Source organism: Drosophila grimshawi, unplaced genomic scaffold (assembly GCF_018153295.1).
Source record: "Drosophila grimshawi isolate 15287-2541.00 unplaced genomic scaffold, ASM1815329v1 contig_848, whole genome shotgun sequence".
NCBI lineage: Eukaryota > Metazoa > Arthropoda > Insecta > Diptera > Drosophilidae > Drosophila > Drosophila grimshawi.
This window is the reverse complement of record NW_025063692.1, coordinates 16,908,467-16,922,072: the sequence shown is the minus strand read 5'-3', so window position 1 is coordinate 16,922,072 and position 13,606 is coordinate 16,908,467. Positions and strand designations below refer to the sequence as shown.

Below are 13,606 nucleotides of genomic sequence, written 5' to 3'. Positions count from 1 at the left end.
TTTTTTTTTCGCTGATGAAGGAGAATATATATATATATGTGTTCATATGTTCTGGGGTATCTTCTTATATTCTGTCATGCTTTGCGCGATCGCTGTATGCAAATAAACTGAATATTTGAACAGGTAGCTAAACGAATTAATTATAATTAATTATCAATTCAAGAACACAGTTGTACTGCGATCCAAATCATACATTTTATTGATCCTCCAAAATGAATCAAACACACACCATACATTCATATTCATACATATATACGTGATGTGCATGTGGATTATTTTAGTTAGTTGATTTTACATAATAATTTGGTTTGTCGAAAATGTTGTTGTCCGATTTTGTTTTCGTTTTTGCTTGTTGCTTGTTGCTTGTTGCTAATATTGGTTGCGCTGCATCTGAAAGCAAAATGAAGATGTAAAAATGAAATCACAAATGCCGTTGGCCATATAAATTACCTTTTTATCCAGCATGGCACCCAAGGAGCGGACAAGGGGATCGAGAACCTCGCGCACCTGTGACTTGGTCACATGCTCCATGGCCTCGAGGAGCTGTTTATGCAGCTCACGTTTCCCGTGTCCCGACTGCTTCAGCAATTCCATTATGTTTGTCAGCTGATGCTGCTGAGCATTCTCGCTGGGCTCCGGTTCCGGTTCCGGCTCCGGCTCCTCGCTGCAATAATCGCCGCACTGAACGCACTCGATGTGCGTGTTCACCTTGTCGATGTTGCGCTGCTCCAGCTGCATTTCAGACTGTGATATTTCGATTGGCCCCGGCTGGGATTGGTCGCAGTTCGGCACCGCAAGCACTTTCGACTTGCGGACTTGCAACGATGCACGACGACGACGCTTCTCTGTCGTCCGCTCCTTGGGCACCAGGCGCGGCTCGTACAGCTTCAGATCGTTGAGGCACATCTTGAGATCGTAGCGATGATGCTGGCCAGCAGCATGATTCGGGCCTTGGATGCGCCGCTGCAGGTGCCTGTAGGTCTCGCGGGCCATCAGGAATCGCTCCTCCTGCATGTCCTCGATGAGGGTGAGGAAACTGGTGCAGCGCTGCTGCAGACACTCCACAACCGGATCCTGTCGATCGAGCACACCCTTCTGCAAGCACACAGTCGTCACCGTATACATCATCTCGATGAGGGCGCTCAGCTTCTGCGGCACCTTGTCCAGCAGAAAGTACCGAATATGCCGCTGGTATTTGCCAATCGAGTGCAGCATCAGCGCGTAGACGCAGACCACCCGCTGGCTGGCATCGTTGCAGGTGGCACTGTTGAAGCTAGCCACCGGTGTGCTGCGCACATCCTCGATCATGCCACGCAACGGATACAAAAAGTTGCGAGTGAAGCGAACGCAGAAATTGAATGCGTTCCGTTCGCGTCGCTGCTTCTCCTGGCCACTGTGGTGGCTGCGATGCGTTGGCAACGACGATGGCAACTGGATGAGGCTGCCCTGCAGCCGATCCAGTGCCGTAATTAGGCGCTCCTGGGTCATTGAGATCTTACTGTAAATGGCAATCTTCTGATACTTGAGATTCTCCAGCGAACGCGTGCAGATCACGTTGTGTGTCTTGCGACGCCTCGGCAACGGAATCATTGCCAGCGTCGTCGAGATCTCTCCCAGCGGCCGAACCTTGTCGCGTCCACCAGTTTGGCATTGCTTTGCTAGCGCCGGCTTTGCTCTCCTTCCACTCCTGCCGACGGCCGACGACTGTTGCCGGGCAACAACTGCCTTGGAAGTTCGCATCTCCTGCTCCTGTTCCGGGGATTCGCGGAGCGTACAGTTGTCTGTTTCCGATCGTTGCGATGTATAATTCATTGGTCGTAGACTACGCATTAAGCTGAACCACTGCGGATGCTGATGCGGATGCAGTTGGATAGAGCAGGAATTGTCAACAGTGCCGCCAGCACTTGGCTCACTGGGATTATGGAGCATTGATTCAGTGTAGCGCATGTAGCCAGGATGAATGGCATATTCCTGCTGCTGCTGCTGCTGATCGTTGGCAATGGTCGCCGGTTCACCAGAACAGCCTGGCTGTTCCGAGATCATCAACAACATCGGGGGCATCTGGTGCATCATGGACGAGGGTACGATGTCCACCCACTGCGCCTGTGGCTTTCGATAATCCTCATGGGATACGGCAAGCGCTTGTTTTATGCGCTGCATCACCAAATCGGGACTCGATTGATTGGTGGTGCTTCTTGACGGCTGCTTCTTCTGTTTATCCGGACTGGGAATGGACTGGTGTTTCTGGTTGCCAGTTTGCTGCTTCGATTTGCGCTTGATTTTCGCGGGATCCTGTGGCTGGGATTGTTGCATTTGTTTCAGCTCAGCGCACACCTCGCGATGCAGTCCCTCAATGCACGCCTCATAGGTAACCGTATCCGTTTGTTTGGGTTTGATTGGACTACGCTTCGGCCTTTGACCTTTGACCTTCTTCTTGGCTATCTGCTGCGTATTTGCTCCGCCGGCCAAGCGTTTCTGGTGGTGCTGCTGCTGGTCATAATAGCTCTGCTCGATCTGGCTGTCACTGTTGTCATCCGAGAGCTGCTTGGACATTTGGGTCTCGACATCCTGGTCACGTGACCGGACCATGCCGAGCACATCGGAGCCAGTGTTGCGAATCTTATGGAATCGGGGCTTGCACGGCCTATGCGCATCTCGTTGCTTCCTGATCTCATCCCGCTCCGCGGCCCGTTCCATATTATAACGCCTGACGGCGTGTTTGATTGAGTCCGGGTTCATAAACTGCCGTAAATGATGATAAGGACGGTTCACTCACGTTTAAGTCCATTATTAAACACTTACCTGAAACTCATGGACATACGATTGCCCGTAGAGATTGTGATGTTTCAGCATCTTAATGGTTGTCAAATATGGAAACTGAAGGATTCTTTGAATCGACCTCGAAGTCTGTGTAGATTTTGCGATAAGATACAACGTTTGGGATGGGGTGGGGGATGGGTTAATGAGAGACGGAAAAAAGTTAAACCAGATTAAATTTTGTAGTAAGTACGCTTCCAAAAAAATTTCAAATAATGTTTACTTGTTTTGCTTGACTTTTCTTGTCTTTCTCTCTGCCAACTATATACACTACTATGTATGTATATATAAATCTATTCATATTGAAATGTACTTCAAAAATTACACCACAGCAGTCTGTGCTTGATGATAATACAAGCAGACTTCATTAGTTCTTAGAACAATATGTGTCATATTGGCAGTCTAGTTTGAATTAAAGAAAGTGCTTGTAAAATAATTACACTAAACACTTAAAAAACAGTATTGAAAATTACTTTTAGTAAGCGTATACATGAGTAACTTTTAAAATATTTATTTCAATGGATTGGGGGAGAAGGAAAGTTTGTAAAAGTCGCCAAGAATCAGAAACTCCAATATATTTCAAAAACATGAAATGCATATTAAAACATAAATGATCATAATAATTTCAAATATGCAGCTCATTTGTATTTTATTAGGTTGGTAAAGAGATTAGATACTTCTGGAACCACTGTAATGTTCAAAGTGAGCTGGCAAATGAAGTTTTGAATCGTTCCAAAGACCATTTTTCAAGCATATAATTTAAGCATGCATTTCGAGTTCGAATAGCGTTTCCAACTTTGTCATATAGAAGTCAAATCATGATCAAAAAGCCCTGATTTTTGAGAATAGGTTCACTGTATAATTCAGGACCTGCCGTATAGTTATAATAATACAATAATTATAATGATGATCCCGAGAGCAATTATTATAACACGCCGACGTTGTTAGAGCATCGGGCATAGACTGCTGCCGAAATGCTTCGCCAGGCTTATTGAAACTTATTAATTAGCTGAAAGCACTAAGCAGACAATACTAGTATTAAGGCTATCTACAAGTATTCTTATCCTACTTAGGACATATTTACTGCTGCAAATGCGTCTAGCATCATATACTATCAGTTCAGAGAACTCTTATCACGGAATGTTTTGTTACGGTCTCGATGACCGCCGCGTCCGTGTCTGTTCACGTCTTTACATATCTCCTTGTGTACCTTACCATTGTAAGATTAAACGTCTTGGCCCCTGTTAAAAGGCTAGCCTTTTAAGGATGGTTATATATAAATATTTATGTATATATATATTCATATTTTATTTATTTAATAGTTGAAATTAATTATGCTTATGGAAGATTATATATCCTGACCCCCTGATAGCCACAATAGCCTTTCAAAAATCATTTTGTTCTACATAAAGAATATCCAATCTTTAGTTTTTATAGTTATATATATTAATTTGAATAAAATTGGAAGATTTGGGCACACTCACTAGGCCTCGTTAGGCATTTACATGAAAATAAATTAAATGCATTCATTGTTATTATTGTTACTTCTGCTATCCACATTGCTATTGTTATTGTTGTTGATGTTGCTGTGCATTGATAACTGGGGTCGAGCAGCGTCTACCAATTTCTGTTTGGGGTAGGGCTGTATTTATTGCTAGCTACTCTTTATGTTAATAATACTAGCCGCTGCACGAGAGTTATTTGTTTTCATTGCGGTGGTGGGTGCCAAAATTATCGAATATGACGACCAGATGGCAACGCCGCCTAGCTGACAACAGCCCGTTGTTCATCACATTTCGATAACAATATCGATCACAAATTGCGATATCAAACAAAACATGTTGCCCGACCTTGTGTAGTGTTTTTAGTGCTGCACGTGTCTTATTCTAACATTTTTTGAACATAACAAGTGTGCACACAACGTCTGCAAATGGGTAAATTTCGCTCGAAGTTGAAACGCCATGGCAAGGGCAAGAACTGGAGCAAGGGCCAGTCAGCCGTATCGAATCCGGACCAAATGAAACATCGCTTAAAAGCAAAGTCGCGTTTCTTTCAGCCAAATTTGAATCTGGGTAAGTTGATGCACAAAAAAATTATATATATTTATATATATAAATGAGTATTTTATTGCTATTTTTGCAGCTGCATCGGGCTCTGCCAATGGACTCACCATGGAGGCCGTGCACAAACACGAACAGCGTCAGGCGTACAATGCGGAGACGACAACTGTCAACGATGTGGCCGGCAGTTTGATGTCCTTTACGCTGGACGATGATGATGGCATGTCGGGCACTGGCATCGGCAACGGCACACAGCCCGCCGGCACATTCAAGACCTTTCAGACATTTGCCTCGAACTACACCAGCTGCAGCAACATGAGTTTCAAGAAACTGCTCACCGGCTTTCGGGCATCCTCCGATTTGCACAAGGAGATGCTGGCCATTTTGAGCGCATTGACGGAAATAATACGTGAACGTGGCGGCAACGAATCATCCACCGAATACTTTCTGCTCCTCGTCAGTCAAATCGAAGCAGCCACAGAAGAGCGCGACATCATTGCCGGCGTTGCGCTCCTCTCGATGGGCATCAAGTCTGTGCCAGCACCAGTGCTGCGCAAACGATTCGATAAGACAGCGGCCACAATTCAGCAGCTGCTGCAGCGTTTCATTGATTCCAGCAGTCAATCTGTTATACGCTATGTAAGTGAATGGAATGCCATGAATTCGCTGCGTGTTTTATTCCCATTCCCATTCATAATTTAAATTTCGTTTGGTAAATTATTCTAACTTTATTTATGTTGACCACTTTTAGCTGATTGGCTGCTTGTCGGTGCTGTTGCGCGCCCAGGACTATGTGACCTGGTCCTACAGTTCCACATTTCAGTACTTTGATGCGCTGCTCGCTTTCAGCATTCACTCTAGACCCAAAATACGTAGGGCAGCACAACATGCGGTCGTCTCTATCATTCATGGCAGCTGCTTCATGATGCCACCACAACCAGTTGCTAACGACGAGGATGATGATGATGATAATGATAAAGATAGTGATAAGAATAAAGAGCAGCAGACGCAGCAGCATCAACAGCCAAAGAGCCATCCGGCCAGCAGTCGTGTGACGAAATTCTGTTTGGCCCAATTCAAGCCGGAGGTGCTGGCTAATCAACAGACGACCGTATTGCATACGTTGGCCTTGCTCAAGGATACGCTGGCCGGCTTTCGCACTGAGGACATACGCAACGTTTGTGAGCATTTGCTGTCCATAATGACAGCGGCGAATGTGCTTGTCCGGACCAATTGCTTTCAAGCGCTGCATGCTCTCTTTCTCACGCGCAGCTCGAATTTGAATGCAACGTTGTGCGCCAAACTACTGGCAGCCATACACGAGTATCGTCCTGATCGCAGCGATGTCCGTCAAACGCTTGCCTGGATCACGGTGCTCAAGGAGGGCCATCTACATTTGGCCACGCTACAGCTCGATTTGTGTATGCAGGCGCTGCCACGACTCTTTGATGTGTGCACCACCGATCTGTGGATGTCGGAGCGCGGCGAACTTGTTGTCGGTGTGTCCAATTGCATTAAGGAGCTGCTGCAGGATTGTGTGGCGCGTGCCTGTGCCACCGAGCAACTGGCCGATCAGCATCGTCAATCGGTTACACGCATTATTGGCTCACTGCACAAGGTGCTCAATGCACCGTTCGGCGAGATCTCCAAATATGTTATACTCATATTCTCCATTGTCTTCGAGGCATGCGGCAGACACTTTGGGTAAGTCCAACAATATATACAAATATATATATAATTATATTTTTAGTGGCCTACTTGTTACTACAAACATATACAAAATGATTAACATTGACTAATTATATCTTAGAGATGGTTTTACAAACGAAACAGTTTTCTTACGAAATTTATTTTCTACTATTCACACAGAGCGGAGCTGAATCCATCGCTGGCGACAATTGGTAAACGCTATGAGAGCCAGGGCGCGTTACGTCTGCAGATTGAGCACACACTGATTAGTGCCATTAAGGCGCTGGGGCCGGAGCTGGTGCTGAGAGCGATACCTTTGAACGAGTCTGGCGGCGGTGTGTGCTTGGAGCGCTCCTGGCTCTTGCCGCTGATGCGTGAGGGCGCCAATGGGGCGAGCCTGCAGTTTTTCAAGGAGTATGTAGTCCCACTGGTACTGAATAGTTTGGCCAATTGGCGCAAGTATGGCACCGAGGAGAAGGACAGCAACAAGGCACATATCTACGAGCTATTGTGCTGCCAACTGTGGGGTCTGTTTCCGGGCTTCTGTCGCCAGCCCCGCGATCCGGAATATTTGCGCAATTTGGCGCCAACATTGGGCGATGCCCTGCAAAACAATCCCGAGTTTCGTGCACCCATCTACGATGGCCTGCTCGAGCTGCTCGACGAGAGTCAGAGTGATGAATGCCATGCGGCAATTGGCCAATATGCACGTAATTTTCTGCCGCGTCTCTTCAACATCTACATACAGAAACCAACCGGCAGCTATGAGGCCGATCAGCGTAAACGTGCTCTCGACGTCATACGTCTATATATAGCGCGTGCGCCGGCCGATGTTCAGGCGCAGCTCTTCGAGAGCGCCCAGAGTATGTTGGCGGGCAGCGCTTTGGCCAGTTTCGAGTACGATGCCTACTTTGACATCAATGCGGCAATTGTGCGCGTTCAAAAATGTCGCGGCATCGAGGCATATTTCGAGAAATATATGGCGCCTGTGTTACGCAACGATAAGTCCAAGCTGGTCGCCCGCGATGAGCAAAAGATGAAGAAACAACAGCGCAAGACCTACGAGTGAGTACAACAATAAAACAGACTTTCTCTCTCGCTCTACATATATATATAAATGTTTAATTGCACATCTTTCAGGTTGCTGCGAGAGCTGATGACTTCCGATCAGCCCTCATGCCAGAAGTTTACGCGCAAAAATTGCCTGGCATTACAGCAGATACTATTGGAGGCCTTCAACACTACGTGCAGCGTCTGTCAGGCATCACGTCTGCAGTAAGTCGAATCATAAGCGACTCTCAAGTTTCGATAATTAACAAGATTCTTAACATTCGCGTACAGTTGTCTCAAATCGCTGCTGGACTGCCGCAGCAATTTGGCGTACAACGATCAGCTGGTAATGAAGGCCATACCGGAGGCAGTGCTCAATTATAAGGAGTTCTCGACGCGCAAGGAGCAGGTGGCCGAACATCTAATCAAACTGATTGCCAATCTGTATCAGGAGGCGGGCAAAATCAATGAATTTGTTGACATCCTGACCGCCGGCTTCACCGGCGATGAATCGCTGATAACCAACACAATTCTCGCCTTTCGTGCGGTGCTGCAGCAACAGGGCCAATATCTAACAGTGAGCACATTGGAGTTTGTGCTGCAACAGGTATCTGTGTTTCTGGTGCAGAAGTCACGACACCAGGCCGAAGCAGCCGTCGCCTTTCTCATCACATTCATCAAGGTGATGCCCATACCTCTGGTGGCCAATCACCTGGAGACGATTGTAAGTGCCGTAATTTGAGATAGCTACATCTGACTAATCAAGCGATTCTCTTGCAGATGCGTTCGCTATCGGCGATGACAAAGGACACGAAACGCTATTGTCGCATACAAATTGGCTACTTCCTAAAGAAGCTGTGCAAACGCTTCACCACAGAGGAACTGGCACGCTTTGTGCCTGGCGACGATGAGGTCACGCATCGCCGGCTCAAAAAGATACGCAAGCAGATGCGACGCGACACTCGCAAAAAACAAAGCGAGGAGGCACAGGCAGAGAGCTCCGACGAGGAGCTGGTCGGTGATCTCGAGCAGAAGACCTACACGTAAGTGTCAACGTCAACTTTCAATATGAACAGAGCACCCAGAACCAAAGCTTAATTATCGCATCATATTTGCAGCATCGATGACATTTTGGCCGATTCGGATTCCGATTTGCCAGAGGATATGGAGGAAATGGACGAGGATGGCTCGGCGACCAAGAAACGTGCAGCCAAATCAAAATCAAAGTCCAAGCAAGCGCGCAGCACGTACATACGTGAGGATGCCGATGAGATTGTCGACTTGGCCGATCTCAAGTCCATTGGCAATGTGCTCAGTAAGCCGCAAAGTTATTCAAATTCCATAGTTTCAGTGTCTTAACTTTCAAACTATTTACTTGCAGCAAGTGGCTCGGCTACTGCAACTGCCACGGCAAGCGGTAAACCGCAGTCCAAAGCCAAGCCACAGCTGGTCAATGGTGGCTTCAAGACGGCCGACGATGGTCGTCTTATCATTAGCGATAAGGCGCTACGAGGTCAGGGAAAAAATAATGATGATGATGATGGCTCCGATAGCGAAGACGCATCGGTGGATAGCGGTCATGAGCCAGGTAATAATGGCAATGCCAAGCGTGGCATGGAGGATGACTCCAGCGATGAGGAGGAACTGCATCAGGCAACTAGCGCCAAGCGCAAGCGTCAGTCTAGCGATGCATTAAGCATGCGCTCGGGCAAAACGAATGCCAGCACACGCAAGGGAATACATCGTCCTCTTGGTGGCGCCGCAACACCAGCCACAGCCACTGATGCCATGTCTATGAAATCCGGCGGCGGCGGAGGTGGACACTCAAAGCAAGCGGGCAGCGAGTACAGCAGCAAAAAGGCCAAGGGCGACATGAAGCAGCGCGGCAAACTGGATCCCTACGCCTACATACCGCTCACAAGGAATACCCTAAACAAGCGGTAAGTTTGTGTCCAAGTCAAGATCATGGCCTGATCTGCATCCAATTAATTGTTGTTATTTGCTTACCTGCAGCAAACGTGCCATGAACTCACGCAAATTCAAGAGCGTTGTCCGCGGCGCTGGATCTGGAGCTGGCGACACATCAACAGGCGGTGGAACATCACGTGGTCGTGGCCGTGTTGGCAAGAGCTACAAGTAGTGCGACGGCAATTAAGCGGCATCATAAAGATAATTTGGATAACTACTTTGTATAATTTGCTGTTATTTTGCTTAACTATATATATATATTAACTATATATATAAATATGTTTATATGCTGTATAAACTTAAATGAATGTTTGCGCATGCACAATTGTAACTGGGGATTGTAACTCGATGAACCTGAATATATAAACATAATATATGCAAGATGTATTCTATGAACTCGCTTAAGGGAAGTAATTTAAAATACTTTCTTCTTTTATTCAGCATATTTAATTTTTGAAGACTCGCTTTTCAGAGAAGTAAAATTTGTTTGCAACTCAAGTTAGATTTTAGCATAAATATACAAAATAGGTGTGTGGAAGAGGGCTAACTATATATATATATAACCGATATGAGTTCCACTTAGTTCGAATTTTCAGCTGACACTAAATTTATGCCAATTTGGTGAACATAATCTGTAAAACACAAAGACTTTAAAAAAAAAAAAAATTTTATATTACTTAGCGCAAAGATTCTTGAATTTTTGTTGACTGCATATCGAGCGCAAGAGATCTTTAGCATATATCCAAAGTAATTTACCTTTATTAATCAGAATAAATGCATATATTTGTAGTGGGCTTATGTGTTTATTTGACCTGGTTCGTCATTCTATTTACATACGTATTTTATTTAGATGAAGCTAATATATTTATATCAGGTATTTAGTATTCTTAAGTCTTGGCACAGTCAATGCCCTATAGTTGCATTAGGAAAATTCGCTATATAAGCCCATATATATATATATATGTGTGTGTGTGTCGAGCTAAACGGTAGCTTGAGGTTTGAGGGATAACAGAATTGTAGTCTTCCAATTTTGTGATTACAATTTTGAATTTTGCATTAAAATTTCGTTGGAATCTCTTTGTTCTGAAGCTAATTATCTTTAAAAGTCATTATTGATTAAGGTTAATCAACTTAAATGTGTATTATAACACTTAGTTAGATATAAGTTTTGGTTGAGTTCTGCCAATTGTTTAAGTGCTCTCGCATTGTTTTTCAATATGCGTGCGCTCCCATTCACCGTTGGGATCCAATCCCAACATGGTCTCCTCAATGAAGTGCAGTTTGTTATTGGCATCGACCAGAATGAGGGAATGGGTACGGCTGCCATATCCGTGCTCCTCGATGTGCACGTTTAAGGCGCTAAGGCCCTGGCCCCAGCTTGGGGCACGTCGCTTCAGCTCCCCATCTGGCCAGAACTTGTGCTTGTTCTTGAGCAGCTGCAGCAGCTCAGCACTCAGTGTGGCCACATCCGAATGGCCATGTTGGCTCACAATCTGTTCGAATTGCGTCTGGCCATGGCGCACCTTCTCGAAGGGACTGTCGGGCAGGCTGTTGCCAAATCCATAGCATTGTCCCTGCTGAAAGGACGCCAACGTCGGTGGCACATTGCTCAACAGTTTGATTTGCGCCGGCTTCGTGGAGTCGCTACAATTAAATAAAGACAAATGAGTATTGACGTAATAGCATTGATCAGAATCAGAATCAGAGTCGGAACTTTGGCTTACCCAATCTCAATGGAAACAAAATTGAAGGCACTGTATTTGTTGCAGTCGGCCAACAGATGCTGATTATAATTGTTAATATCGTATTGCCCAGCCGATTGACGCACATAGTCCGCCACGATCATGCCGCGTCCTAATAAGAAATGTTTGTTATTTGATTGGCGCTCTTTGTTCGGATTGCTTTGGCAGCAGTTGTTCTTGGTTATATTATGCGGTTGCAAAATGTTCTTGTGCGCTTCGAAACAAACAAAAAATGGGTGCGTTATCAGTTATGAGTGGGAAGGGAAAGAAGAGGAATATCACTTTATGCAGGCTATCCTAAGCGATATTTGGCAATCAATCTTCTAATCGATAGCGATGGAATGGATCGGTTGCTTGAAATTAATAAGTTTTGGCAAATTATTAAATATTGATTTATTTTAAAGCGATTGCCAAACAATATTGCAAAGCGCAGATTGTGATAAGTGATTTTGCAATGTTTTTTTTTTAATGTCGTCGCTGATCAATTTCCAAGCGTGTCCAACTCTACGGTGAATAAAATGAGTATAATGCCAACTAGTTTGAGGACGGTTAGTGAGTGAACATGAATGTTGTGTTTACCGACTGCATCGCGTGGCTTTGGCTCCCCCGTCAGATTGAGCAATGCGCCTACTTTGAAGATGCCCCCTTCGCTGCCAATGGCCAGCCATGTGCCACCTTCGCGTCCCGGCTCCAAATCAATGCCTGCAAATTTGTAATTTAGCTTTAATTAATTAACACGTTTTAATTAGCTTACCTCCGTAGCAGTGCTGGGCATTTGACCATTTGGCGGCTGTTTGTGTGTCGCGGGCAAAGAACTCATCCCGATTGGACGCCAGGATCAGTTTGTAGCCCGTTGGCTTTGGCTCTGAGTTTACATAGAAGAATATGACGCACATCGTTTGAGGGTTTGAATTTGACTAGATTGGGTTCACGTTTACGTTTAATGCGAATGCATATTAAGTGGAGCGACGGCAATGGCTAAAGTCCCAGTTTCAGTCTCTTTTTTGCTTTGTTCCAGAATTACAAATGATTTATCAGTCAAGTTATCGCCGCTTTGAATAATCTTATCCGTTTTTTGTGTGTTTTGTGGTTGCTGTGTGCCACTCGCCCTCTCAATTTACGATTTGCAATCAAATGGACAAATATGGCGATGTGACCAGACAAAAATCGGATGAAATTATGCTATGTAATTGTGTCAACACAAATATACGTATTTAACGAAATAATTTATTTGTTTTTAATTTGCATTGATCAGCTGTTTATGTTTGCCAACTGGTCAACAACGTATGTATATCGAAGTCGATAAGACGCTTATCGATAATTGTAAATTGTGCTTGCTCAGCCCTGGCCACATTGGCCATCTTTCACCAGTCCGGCAGCACCACGCAACCAGTTGAATGCAACAAAAGGGCAAGCGTCGTACTGATATTCCATCAATTATTTTCCTTTTTTCTTTTTTTTTCGTGTGTAAAACGTGTTAACACTGTCGCAGCATATGCGCAACGGTCGTGAATGCAGCTGGGCACTGTTTGAGCATGAAATGCATGCACGCCAAGCCAGGTTGAACAGATATCGAAACAATTTCAAGGCAGACACAATTAAACCACACACGCACGCACACATACACGCGCAAAGCGTGTATAAACATATGAGGAAAGCATTGAAGAGAAATCAAAACACGACAATAACAACAAACACAACGTGAATAGTGAACAATAATAATAATAATAATATAATTGTTATATCAAAAAACACAAGACGTCTGAAAAAAGCGACAGGAGGCTGGTGAACGAAACACCAAGAACGAACTGTCTTCGTTCCTGCGTCAATCGTGAATAAAAAGAAAGAAAGAAAAAACTATTGTCACTAAAAATAGCAATAAATACACAGCGAACCCGCTGCCGCTGACGTTGACGTCGTTCGGACTTTGGGTTAGTCAAGTTTGTTGGTTAGTTACCGCTAGCCTGTTGGCCCAGCAAGCAGCGCAGCCGCTATAAACAAACAAAACAGACACACCAAATAAACAATACATAATATATAAAAGTGCAATTATAATATAGGGTTAAGTATTTGTTTTTTTTTTTTCGTTTGTTTGTCAACACACAAAATACAAAATAGAGAGAGATAACAAAGTAACAAAAACAAAACCCAACCACAACAACAACAAGACACGATGCTTTTAAAATGTACAAAAACCAGTGGAGCCGGCGTCGCGGGTTCCGGTTCCAGTTCATCAATGCAGGCGACCACAACGTTTGCGGCGCGCGGAGGAGGAACAGG

General features: G+C 44.9%; 3 protein-coding genes across 4 annotated transcripts; 1 reads left to right on the top strand and 2 right to left on the bottom strand.

Annotated features, from left to right (window-relative positions):
- Nucleotides 1–176: 176 nt before the first annotated feature.
- LOC6565389 lies at nt 177–3,017 on the bottom strand. The gene is made up of 3 exons (XM_001991674.3): nt 2,803–3,017; nt 451–2,742; nt 177–390 (listed from the first exon to the last, which is right to left on the bottom strand). Exons 1-3 carry the CDS (start codon nt 2,851–2,853, stop codon nt 370–372), a joined length of 2,364 nt encoding a protein of 787 aa, XP_001991710.1. The 5' UTR covers nt 2,854–3,017; the 3' UTR covers nt 177–369.
- A 1,633-nt stretch (nt 3,018–4,650) lies between these two features.
- On the top strand, nt 4,651–9,980 carry LOC6565390 (RRP12-like protein). The gene is made up of 10 exons (XM_001991675.2): nt 4,651–4,889; nt 4,960–5,516; nt 5,629–6,581; nt 6,747–7,631; nt 7,707–7,841; nt 7,908–8,340; nt 8,397–8,659; nt 8,735–8,931; nt 8,998–9,556; nt 9,630–9,980. Exons 1-10 carry the CDS (start codon nt 4,748–4,750, stop codon nt 9,754–9,756), a joined length of 4,251 nt encoding a protein of 1,416 aa, XP_001991711.1. The 5' UTR covers nt 4,651–4,747; the 3' UTR covers nt 9,757–9,980.
- Nucleotides 9,981–10,319: 339 nt separating this feature from the next.
- On the bottom strand, nt 10,320–13,287 carry LOC6565391 (transport and Golgi organization protein 2). 2 transcript variants are annotated; one of them, XM_001991676.2, is made up of 4 exons: nt 12,081–13,287; nt 11,906–12,028; nt 11,309–11,438; nt 10,320–11,228 (listed from the first exon to the last, which is right to left on the bottom strand). In XM_001991676.2, the coding sequence occupies exons 1-4, from the start codon at nt 12,220–12,222 to the stop codon at nt 10,775–10,777; spliced, it is 849 nt and encodes a 282-aa protein (XP_001991712.1). In that variant the 5' UTR covers nt 12,223–13,287; the 3' UTR covers nt 10,320–10,774. The 2 variants fall into 2 exon arrangements, with proteins under 2 accessions (XP_001991712.1, XP_032594318.1); XM_032738427.1 differs by having other exon boundaries at nt 10,360–11,228; nt 11,309–11,540; nt 12,081–12,615.
- Between the last annotated feature and the right edge of the window lie 319 nt (nt 13,288–13,606).

What these genes read in the sequence shown, in the direction of transcription:
- LOC6565389 (XM_001991674.3), bottom strand. Translation starts at nt 2,853, where the DNA reads ATGCTGAAACATCACAATCTCTACGGGCAATCGTATGTCCATGAGTTT. An exon ending in CGTATGTCCATGAGTTTCAG is followed by an intron (nt 2,743 to 2,802) that starts GTAAGTGTTTAA and finishes CATTTACGGCAG; the next exon opens with TTTATGAACCCGGACTCAAT. An exon ending in GTGCCATGCTGGATAAAAAG is followed by an intron (nt 391 to 450) that starts GTAATTTATATG and finishes TTTTGCTTTCAG; the next exon opens with ATGCAGCGCAACCAATATTA.
- LOC6565391 (XM_032738427.1), bottom strand. Translation starts at nt 12,222, where the DNA reads ATGTGCGTCATATTCTTCTATGTAAACTCAGAGCCAAAGCCAACGGGC. An exon ending in TGCCCAGCACTGCTACGGAG is followed by an intron (nt 12,029 to 12,080) that starts GTAAGCTAATTA and finishes ACAAATTTGCAG; the next exon opens with GCATTGATTTGGAGCCGGGA. An exon ending in TTTGTTTCCATTGAGATTGG is followed by an intron (nt 11,229 to 11,308) that starts GTAAGCCAAAGT and finishes ATTTAATTGTAG; the next exon opens with CGACTCCACGAAGCCGGCGC.
- LOC6565390 (XM_001991675.2), top strand. Translation starts at nt 4,748, where the DNA reads ATGGGTAAATTTCGCTCGAAGTTGAAACGCCATGGCAAGGGCAAGAAC. An exon ending in TCAGCCAAATTTGAATCTGG is followed by an intron (nt 4,890 to 4,959) that starts GTAAGTTGATGC and finishes CTATTTTTGCAG; the next exon opens with CTGCATCGGGCTCTGCCAAT. An exon ending in GCATGCGGCAGACACTTTGG is followed by an intron (nt 6,582 to 6,746) that starts GTAAGTCCAACA and finishes CTATTCACACAG; the next exon opens with AGCGGAGCTGAATCCATCGC.